We start from the raw sequence: 11239 nt of genomic DNA on the forward strand, positions 1-11239 counted from the left end.
GTTTTGCTGTTTGCTGCTTATTTGTTCTTTCCTTCACTCCCTTCTGCTACGATATTGATGGAGAGCCCGCCCATGCGCCAGGCACCGCGTTAGGAAGTGTGTGTGCAGCGAGGAAATCGGCACCTGTCCAGCCGTGAAGACAGAGGGGGACAGGTGCTATGAAGGAAAGACCGCAGGTGTGGGCTCAGAGTGACTGCGAGGGGCCTGCCTTGGAGCTGGTGGTCAGGGAGGGCTCCCTGCAGAGGCGACCGAGACCTGAGTGGTCAGGGAAGCCGGGTGCAAAGGCGGCGGGACCTTCCAAGGAAAGGCAACGGCAAGTACAAAGGCCCTGGGGTGGGAATCCGCTAGGTGTGTTGGAGGAGGTCAGTGTGGCTGGGGCACAGTGAATGAGGACGGTGATGAAAGCTAAGTCAGGAGGGACTGGCTGGGGTTAGGGCCTGAGGCTGCGGTAATCAGTTTACTTTCAAGGATTTTGAATGGTAACCATTTTTTTTTTTCAAAAAAATGTTTTTAATGTTTACTTTTGAGAGACAAAGAGAGACAGAGCATGAGCCAGGGAGGGGCAGAGACAGAGGGAGACACAGAATCTGAAGCAGGCTCCAGGCTCTGAGCTGTCAGCACAGAGCCCGACGTGGGGCTCAAATCCATGGGCCATGAGTTCATGAACTGAGCCAAAGTTGAATGCTTAACCGACTGAGTCACCCAGCTGCCCGTTGAGTGGTAACTATTTATAGAATGTGCCAGTTGGGCTAATAAAGGGTTGGGCCTCTTAAAAGCTGGGCAGCTTGGCTGTGACCCCAGCTCCAGCTGTGCCCGTCCCTCACCAGCTGTGGAAGAGACGATGGTACCTCCGTGCGGGGCCATCTCTGTATTAGCTGTGAACCTGCGGCCCCCTGACCGAGGCTCATCATCTATACCTGATGGCCTGACACCTGCCCCCTCCCCCTCCTCCACCGCCCATCGCTTCCTGGATGCTGAGCTCAGACTTACTGTCATTGTCACTATATGTTGGGTTAGCCTGGATGGGGAAGGGGGGAGCTCATATTCCAGTGTGGCCTCCCTCTGGCCCCAGGTGAGCCCCTTTCTTACTGCGGCCCCTGTGTCCTCATTTGTAACATGGGGCTTTTGCAAGCTCTGTTCCCTCTTGGAGCTGCACAGTGAGGCAGTCTACAAACCGTCAATGTCTACAAACCTTTTGAACCTGGTGTGAGAAAGTGGCTCCCTGCTAGACACAACCTGATCTCCTTAGACCTGATTTTGTCTGCCTTTTCTCTGACTTCAGAAGCGAGTAGCTGTGAAACATTGGGCAAGATGCAATCCCTCTCTATGCCTCCGTTTCCTCACTTGTGAAATAGAGGTCATGAGCAGGCAGTTGTGAGGATGAAATGCTGTTGTATTCGTGAAGTGTTTATGTCGAGCCCTCCGTAAGTGTTAACTGCGCACGTCCTTTAGAATGTCACATGAAGATAACTTTAATTTCAGGCAGTAGTTCTTTTTTTTGTTTTTTAAGTTTACTTATTCATTTTGAGAGAGAGAGAGAGCACGTGCACGTGGAGCGAACAGAGAGAAAGAGAGAATCCCAAGCAGGCTCCACGCCGTCTGCGCAGAGCCTGACATGGGGCTCGATCTCACAAACCACAAGATCATAACCGGAGCCGAAACCAAGAGCTGGATGCTTAACCAACTGAGCCACCCAGGTGCCTCTAATTTCATGCAGTAGTTCTTACCTGGGGATGATTTTGCCCTCCTAGGGATACTGGGTAATGTGCGGAGACCTTTCTGGCCATCACTACTGGGGAGGGGGTGCTGTTGGCACCTTGCGGGTAGAGGCCAGGATGGTGCTAAGTACGGCCCACAGGACAGGCCCACAGGACACAGATTTCTCTGGCCCAAGATGTCAGTGGTGCTGAGGTGGAGAAACCCGGATTTAATGTGACTTCCAAAACCATAGCAGAGTTCATGCGCCTTCCCCTCATGTGCCTCACCGACCTCCTCCTTAAAAAGCAGCAGATAATGTATATGTCTGGTTTCTACACCGTAGTGAATTCCAGGAAAGCATTAAAGCTGAGCCTCCTGACAGTTTTCATAATGATTTCATGGGTGCGTCTCATTTGACCCTTGAGGAGTCACGGGGAAGGTGGCACCCAGAACCTCAGTTTACCAGTGAGAAAGTTTGCTCCGTGGGAAGGCGATGTGGCTAGCGTGAGGTCACAGCGCTGGGAGAGGGGGTAACAGCTTGGGCTCAGGGCTTCTGGCTCAGCCGGCTCTTCCTACCACTCCATCTCCCCACGGGAACCCGCCTCGCGTGAAGCAGCGGTGTTTGTTCTTACCTCTTCCTGGTCTGGGCCGCCATTTTCCTTTCATGCTTTACGGCAGCACTGCCTTTGGCATTGAAAAACCTGCCAGGGCCCTCACCTTCTCCATTCCCACTTTGCCTCCCTGGCTCAGTTGTGCTCTTTTGCACCTCCAGCCAAGCTGATTCTAGAATATCCCTGTCAGTTACTCAGGCACCAAGAGGAAGCTACAACATGAAGGGATCGAACTGGTCACAGCAGCCCAGCAAGCTTTTCTCTGTACAAGAAATGACAACGTCCGTCTGTGCTGGCCTCGTCAGCTCACTGGGCTGGACACACGTGTCCCGCTCGCCCGCAGGGCTGGGAACTCCGGGGGAGGAGGCCAGCCCAGGGGCCCGCAGTGCCAGCACTAGCTGTGATCACACCCTGTTACTGTGTCACTCGAGATGCTGAGCAGGTTAATTTTAAAAATTATTTTTAATGGTTAAATAGCTACATGTTCAGTGTTGAGAAGAAAAGAAAATTCACGTAACCCAGGAGGGTCTGAAATAAGAGGCTAACCANCTGTCCTATGTTTTGGATCCTTCCAGACCCTTCCCCGGACGTGTAAGAATGGAACGCTTTGAAATCTGCTCAGTGACTTGAGATTGTGCCGTGTCAGTGATTTAAAACAAAACTCTGCTCCTCTAAGTTGCTCAGCGCCATTTTATGTATACACCTTTCTTGCTCTGAAGCCTCTGGTTTGAATTCCACAGAAGAGCATGACTGGAGACGATGGAAGGGCCAAGGTCATTGCACATGGCAGCCTGAGGTCATTGCTTTCTTGGACCACGAAGGGGGTGTGAGGGGGAGCAAGGCTGCTCATTCTTCTTCCTTAAATCTCACCCACGTTTGGTGCTAAGTCTGTCTGGGGAAGGCAGAACGGAGGCAGCCGTCTCCACGGAAAAGGAAGCCCTCAACCTCTGATGTTTAAAAAAAATGTAGAAGAAGGCTGCAGTGACATGTCAGCGCCCCCAGCCACATCCTTGACAGAGAAGGGAACCCACTCAGGCCCCTTTGTAGCAGTGTCGTTTCTTTGAATTTCCCCAGAACCCAAGTAGAGAGAAACACTTCCTTTTTAGATATTAAGAAGGGGTGGACCGGCAGATGGGAGCCCAGCAGTGAGGGAGGGGCCGCCATGCTTCCGGGGTCATGTGGGGGTCTGCTCGCCCCCCCACCTCCCTGCAGCTCTGAGTCTGCAGTGGTGGCTGGAGCCGAGGATGCTGGGCGCCTCCGTCTTGTGGGTGCTGGCTGACCTCTGCCCCCAGAGGTGAAGTCCACTCCTGCAATCAGCATTTCCCAGCATGCAAAGCCGGAAAAGGCAGGTCGTGGGTTTGCATTCAAATGGAAGAAAAGTTGGCTCCCTTGGCCCGCCACAGCCATTTGCCTTATGGGGGCAGGGTCAGGAAGGGTAGTATTTAAATACTTTGAGGGTTTTTTTTTGTTTTTTGTGTTCTTTTTAGTAACTTTAAAAAGGTATTAGGGGAAGAAGGTGGGTGGGCGCTAGAATAGCTTTTAACTCTCCTCTTGATGGCAAAAGGCAAAAGTGAAGTACCTTCGCCTCATGTAGAAAGCATGTCATTTGGGCCTTGGGTTGGAGTATTATGGACTCCAGGAAAAAGGGGACCAAACTGTCCCCCCGCTCAGTGACACCGCACCAGCTGCATGGGCCCGTGAGGGTAGGGATCCTGCCTTTTCTGTCCACGTCCACTCTCTTTCTGGAGTTCAATCCCATCCAATGCGGCATCCATCTCTGGCAACCTGTCCAGGAAACACTGTCCAAGCTGCCAAGAAGCTTCCAGCCTAGCACCCTGGGAAAAGGGCTGAGCTGAGCTGCTCTCTGCAGGCTGCCCTCAGACCTTCTCCTGGATGCACCCCATTCCCACTCAGAAGATGGAGAGACGGTCTTGAACTTGGGGGGTGGGCACGTTCCTGTGTGTGCCCTGCCCGACAGCCTCAGCCCAGCTGATTCTGCATCATGGCCTGAAGGCTGGAGGGAGGGGCTTTGCTTTCTTCACACTTTGTACCTGTGGGTATGAAAGCATGTCTGGAGTCTGGGTGTGTGGGGAGAGAACACGTTCTAGAAGTGCAGCTCAGAGACGGTAGTGCTGGCCGCCTACTTGAACCCAGTTCTTGAAGCAGACATGAAATCTCATTACTAAAACTTTCTGTTGCATTAAAGGATTTATTTGCCCCCTTGTACCCAGTTGAAATAACACGGCAGAGGGTTGGAAAGAGGGAGGATGCTTGTTTAGGTCTTTTAATGTTCCTATCATCTGAGACGTGTTAAAAGATTAGGCTTGAGGGGCGTCTGGGTGGCTCAGTCAGTTCAGTGTCCAACTTTGGCTCAAGTCATGATCTCACGGTTTGTGGGTTCGAGCCCCGCGTCGGGGTCTGTGCTGACAGCTCAGAGCCCGGAACCTGCTTTGGATTTTATGTCTCCCTGTCTTTGTCCTTCCCCTGCTCACACTGTCTCTCTCCATCTCTCAAAAAAATGAATAAACTTTTTTTAAAAGATTAGGCTTGAAACCCACTTAATCGAGACAGTGACGTAATCATTACCGAGGGGCCTTCAAGCCTAGTTAAGTGTCCCATTTTCTGCACAGCTGGGGGTGCTTCGGGAGGGGGGTGTCCTTCCCTAGAGCCGCACATTCGGTACAACCTTCAGTTGGAGCACCGCGTGGGTATTTTCCCCTGCAGAAAGGCAAATCCTAACACCAGCACCCCGGGGTCTGGAGGGGGAGGGCCTTGGCTGTGTAACGGGACCCTGGGCAAGGATGCCCGTGGGCGGGAAGGCTCCCTTTGCCCTTATCATGAGGGTTCTGCCTCCAGCCGCCTGCAGCAATGGGTCCCAAGATGCCGATGCTAAATTGTTTACGGTCCAGGCATGCCCCTTACAGATGTTGGGCCGCCAAAGCCTGAAACCTGTTGAGCCACAGTTGTCTTGGCCAAAAAAAAAAAAAAAAAAAAAGGTACGGAATGCAGCTTAGCTGCCAGCTAGAGCTTTCTGCTTCATCGGCTGCCTGCCTCTCAGAAGGATGTCTGTCTGCTGTGTAGCTCTGCTCCGATGCCGCCTACTTGGAGCCCTCCCCCCACCCCCTACCAGATTTGTCTCCACCTTCTTTCTTTCTCTTCCCTGCAGACAACTTGAGGTGTATTGGAAGGGTGGTGCTCTCAGATCAGGCCCAGTGAGGCCAGTTCTCCCCATCAGAGAGTCCTTGTTTTGTAGAACCTTCTGGAACACCTAGGGCCATCTCCTTTTCCACGCTCAAGTAGGAGTGAGCTGAAATCAGTAAGCCGACTGTTAGTTTCCAAGAGCTGTCTTAACAAACTCTCTCGAACTGAGTTGCTTGAAACAACAGAACTCTAGTCTCTAAGTTCAAGAGGTCGGAAGTCCGAAATCAAGGTGTTGGCAAGGCTGTGCCCCTCTGGAAGGTTCCACGGAAGAATCTTTCCCTGCCTTCACTTGGTGGGGGCTAGTGTTCCTTGGTGTTCCTGGCTCGTTGCTGCATCACTTGGATCTATGCTTCTGGCTTCACATGGCCTCTTCTCTCTGTGCCCCTCCACGGTGTCCTTTCTTCTCATGAAGATAACCACTCTCTGGATGCTGATGTCATCTCGACATCCTCAACTAATCCTATGCCAAATAAGGTCACATTCTGAGGTTCCAGGTGGATGTACACTTTGTACCATTTAACCCACCACACTGACTTTTAGGGATATTTTTTCCCATTTATATACACACAAATACATGTGTTTGTTTGTTTTTTATGATTTTTAAATCTTTAAAAGTAATCTCTATACCTAACAGAGGGCTTGAACTCAACAACCCTGAGATTAAGAGTCACATGCTCTTCTGACTGAGCCAGTCAGGTGCCCCCACAAATATATTCTTTTTTAAAAAATGTTTATTTTTGACAGACAGAGAGAGAGAGAGAGAGAGAGCGCACAAGCTGGGGCTAGGCAGAGAGAGGGAAGTGGGCTTTGGGCCGAGAATGTAGAGCCCGACATGGGGCTTGAACTCATGTACTGTGAGACCGTGACCTGAGATGAAATTGGACGCTTAAGTGACAGAGCCACCTGTGTGCCCCCCCCACACCTCCCCAAATTCACTCTTGAAGAACATATTTGGGATCACTGTTTTTTGTTTTACTGCATTTTTAAAAGTCAGTGTTCAGTCATGTAACATTCACATATTATTACATTTTTTTTCATGTCAACTCTTTGCAGACTTCATTTTCAGTGACTGCCTATTGGTCTGTCAGGCGAGTGGCAGCACAGCCTAGTGGTTAGGAGTGCAGGGTTTAGATCGAGGTGACCAGCGTTTGCATCCCATGTGTCTGTCTTGGGCCGTGAAGGGCTGTAGCCCCTCCAGAATCTGATGTTGGGGTCCTAAGCCCCAGTACCTCAGAAGGTGACTGTGTTTAATGATAGGGCTTTTAAGGAGGTAGTGAATGGTAAGTGAAGTCATTGGGTTGGGCCCTAATCCAGTATGACTGGTGTCCTTCTAAGAAGAGGTGACGAGGACATGGACACACACAGAGGGAAGGCTGTATGGGGACACAGGGGAAGCCAACCATGTACAGATCTTCCTCGACTCAATATGGAGGTACATCCTGACTGTAAGTTGGAAACATCGCAAGTCGAAGATGACATTTAGCACATCTAACGTACCGGACCTCGTAGCTCGGCCAAGCTTCCCTTGAATGTGCTCCGAACACTTACATGAGCTGGCAGTTGGGCAAAATCATGGAACTCAAAGCCTATTTTACAATGCGATGTTGGAGATCACACGTCGTTCATTGAAGGCTGTGGTGGCCGCTGCCCAGCCTCATGAGGGAGGATCGCACGGCGTATCGCTGGCCCCAGGAAAAGATCACAATTCAAAATTTGAAGTATGGTTTCTACTGAATGTGTATCGTGTTTGTACCAGCGTGTAAAGTCAAAAAATGGTTAGGTTGAACCATCCTAAGTTGGGGCCATCTAAACTCCTGGGCTCCAGAAGTGTGAGGAGAGAAAGTTCTGTTGTTTTGGCCCCACGGTCTGCATCACAGCCAGGGCAGAAGGGTACACCGGTCACAGGGGCAAAGCCTCAAACCTCTGAGGCCTCGTTCCTTCTCTCTATAACCAGGTCCCCCTAGGGGCTAGGTGAGGAGGAAGTGAGAGAACACTCCGCGTGCTCCCTGGCGCTTGGTTGGAAGGTGCTCTAGGCAGTGTTGGTACCACCTTGGTTGATTTTGCCAGCCCTCGGTTGTTGCACATTGGGTGTTTCCTGTCCACTGGGCGAGTATTTACTGGACCCCAGTCATGGCCATTTGCCCTGTGATAAATAAGGCTGTGGCCTGTGGTCAGCAGCTGGCTACACTGTCTTTGGCTACTTTCTTGGAAATGATTTTCTTTTAATGTTTATTTATTTATTTTGAGAGACACAGAGAGAGTACAAGCTGGGGAGGGGCAGAGGGAGAGAGAGAGAGAGAGAGAGTCCCATACAGGCTCCGTGCTCCATGTGGAGCCTGATGTGGGGCTCAATCTCAAAGACCTTGAGATCATGACCTGAGATGAAATGAAGAGATGCTCAACTGACTGAGCCACCCAGGTGCCCCTGGAAGGAATTTCGAGGCGCTTTCTCTAACCCCCAAGCTGTTTTCCCTGAGCACCTCCCAAGGGGGGTACTGTGATGGAGCACCTTGTTGCCACGCACTCCTAGGCCAGCGCCCAGGAGGCCCATTTGCTGGTGGTGGTGATGAGCTATCAGGCAGCCCACAGCCCCGGAAAGTGTGGCCGTTGGGAGCGACATCCCTTTCCTTTCTCAAACCTGTCGGGGTCTGATGACTGTCACCACCTGGTGACTTCACAGCACCACGAGCTGCACCCGAAGGCGGGCGAAGGCTCTTGGCACAGGAAGCCCTCGCCTGGATGCCTTTGTGGGCATTTCACACCTGCCCATGGCAGGGAGTGGCCATTACGCTCCTGTTAAATAGTTTGCAGCCGCCCTCCCCTCGAGCCTGTGGGCACCGGTGGAGCCCGCGGCCTCGCCATCTCCTGGAGGCTGAGTCCTGCCAGCCCCTGAGCTGAAGCGACCTCCTGCCCTCCGCCCTGTACCCCCCGCCTCCTCCGTCCCTGGGTGCCTCGAGCCCTGGCCTTTTTTCTTCTCTTCTTTGAAGTGTGAGCCTCAGAGCCACGGCAGGCAAACAGGATGCTCCACTCCCACACGCAGAAACTTCAGACGAGACACTTGGGTCGCACCCATCCTGCTGGCAGCGGTGGGTCCCATCTGCCACGGGCCTGGTGTGGGAGGGGGTGCAGGACTGGGTGCCAGGAGGGGTAGTCACGGAGCGGCTCTCGTCAGTCACTCGGAGCCTCGTTCCAGAAGTCCAGCTAGGTGGGCACCTCGCAGTTCCCCCTGGGAGCTCCTTGCCTGGAAAAGCTGAATAATGGAGGCGGTGAGGGATGGAGACACCTGCTTCGCGCATGTGTGAAAGGCCATGAGTCCACAGCGGCATCTCTCATCCCCCGCCTTGCCCTTGGCTATGACTCTTGTATTTTCTGGGAGCTGTTTTGTTGTCATTGTTGTTTTAAAACGAGTAATTTCTCCAAACCATCGGTCCAGGGTTGCAAGATTGCTCTAAACTTGGTGGAGGCTATGGTGAGGCCCCGGGTGGGGACTTACGGAGGCGTGCTCTTCCTCAACAGCTGCAGAGCTGACACAGGACCAGAGGGGACACCCAGGGAAGGGCGGGCAATAGTGGAAGTTTCAGGAAAACACAAAGTCCTAAATCTTGCCCTGAGTCATGGACTCTGAGGATAGCAAAAGTGATTTAGGTGCTTCTCCAGTGGGTGAAGCCATCTTGGGAAAATGAACGTGTAAAGGCAGAAGGTTCCAGTTCTCCCATCCCCCACACAGATGTTCTGAGTCCTGAGACTCCATCAGACATTTAGTTTTCAAAATAGTTCGTGTGTGTGTGTGTGTGTGTGTGTGTGTGTGTGCTGGGGGAGGTCGAATTTAAAAGATGTCAGGGTTTTACCACTCACGTGATTACCCCGCCTGGCAGTGAGTGATGTTCTAGACACCTCTGGAATTTTCCACCTGTTGAGCCCATGATGGTGCAGTCAGTTAAGACACCAGGGCACATGGTGTGGATTTTTCATCTGCAGAATGTCCTGAAAATTCAGTTGAAAGGTTTGAGAGAGAGATGACGAGGGAGATTTCTCAAGAGACTGTAATCCTCGACAGCCGGAAAACACTTCTGTGTTTGTTTCTCTCTTCCCCACTGGTTTTTGTAGGGCAAGGGAGGAGGGTGGGGAAGGATCGGCTGGGAGGGCGGGAGAGCGGTTACGGGGAGTAGGGGCCGTGGCTAAGAAGAGGGGGGGTAACTTTCTACCCTATGGTGCAGGAGACAGCACTCTAATCCGAGGACAGGCTCCATCAGGGGTCCCGAGAATGCTTTCTTTCCCAGAGACAAGCTCCTGGGCCAGTGTGCGTGTGCAGGTGGCCGCAGGCTGTGGCCAGCTGTCTCCTTTAATTAGGGCCTGTTCCCAGAGCGTCTTCTTGCTGGGACTGACCTGGTACTCCCCTGCTTGTATTAAACAAGCCCCACTTTGCTTCTGGGCATAATAATAGGTTTGTTTGAGATCCTGGGTTCCAGACTTCCGGGGGTCTTACAATATTGGCGTCACCTGACAGAACAGTGGCCTTTACAGGAATGGTGTCTCCTCTGCCATCTCAGGCTCCTGGGGAAATACATCCCTGGGTTATCTATCCAAATAAAGTGGAAGTTCTTAAAGGGCCTCCTGACACAAGGGTATGAGTCAATGCTGTGTGCGTTCACACTTCCGTGGAAAATCAGGGTAGATTTGTTCACGTGGCTATTTCAGCTTCCATCAAGACTGTTTGAAAATGACCGAAACCACCCAGGAAATCCTCTCGGTCTAGCACACGGCTTACTTGCTTTGAATGTCTTGTATGAATTTGCCTTCTCTGGCACCCGATGGGTATGTAATAAATACTTGATACAATGATTCGCGGCCCAATTAGCTCCCCATTTAGACTCTTTTTCATTTTCCCCTTAGATCTTCAACCTCATGAAGTATGACAGCTACAGCCGCTTCTTGAAGTCTGACTTGTTTTTAAAGCACAAGCGAACCGAGGAGGAGGAGGAAGATCTGCCTGACGCCCAAACTGCAGCTAAGAGGGCTTCGAGAATTTATAACACATGAGTCCCCAAAGAGCCGGCAGGACTGACGGCTCTCAGAAGCGGAGGAACTCACTCTCAGGACCGTGCAGGGTTGATAATTGCTTTGTTATCTGTAAGGACTGAAATGCGCAAACCCCCTCTGTGGGATATGTGTATTTTATTAACTGCTTGACCAGTAAGTTTTGCATGATGGCTAATCTTACATAAAAGAACAAATAGCTTTGAAGTTTTAGTTCACATACACACACACACACACATACACGCAGAAGAATCCTCAAACACTGGACACTTGGAGCATTTTGTAGCTTGATTAAACGTCCTGTGAGGCCACCAGGCGAACTTATAGCCACCTCTTACATTTTAAGTCATTGCCCGGCCTCGGTGGGAGGGGTCACACATGTGCACAGATTCACTTGGGCAAATCAGCTCAAGAAGGAATGGATCTGACAAACTCAGGCCCCTGGGAGTGTTGGCTGTCAGGCATCTTTTGGGTTAAATACTTCCTGGGAATAAGTTCTGTGCTGGGAAAAGGAAAGTCATCGCTCAGCCTGTGCAGATTTGGGGAGCTGTGTGTGAGCAGCATCGAGGGTTCTTACTGCTCGTGTAGGGGTTTGTCCTGGTTTTGCCCATCATCCGAGCCATTTCATGCAACACAGATAAATAGTTCATCTTGACAAACAAGATCTCAGCCAGGAAGAAAGACAGACAAAT

The 11239-nt window shown here is 51.5% G+C and overlaps 1 protein-coding gene across 1 annotated transcript in view; it reads left to right on the top strand.

The window, feature by feature from the left end:
- The window catches only part of RGS10 (regulator of G protein signaling 10), a 34978-nt gene extending 24107 nt beyond the window's left edge, over positions 1–10871 (top strand). Inside the window, exon 5 of the mRNA XM_077779497.1 lies at positions 10404–10871. Within this exon, the coding sequence (XP_077635623.1) occupies positions 10404–10550 (147 nt within the window). The 3' untranslated portion in view covers positions 10551–10871. The remainder of the gene's footprint in view (positions 1–10403) is intronic.
- Positions 10872–11239: the final 368 nt, after the last annotated feature.

The sequence above is a fragment of the Crocuta crocuta genome, unplaced genomic scaffold, assembly GCF_008692635.1.
Source record: "Crocuta crocuta isolate KB4526 unplaced genomic scaffold, BGI_CrCroc_1.0 scaffold138, whole genome shotgun sequence".
Lineage (NCBI taxonomy): Eukaryota > Metazoa > Chordata > Mammalia > Carnivora > Hyaenidae > Crocuta > Crocuta crocuta.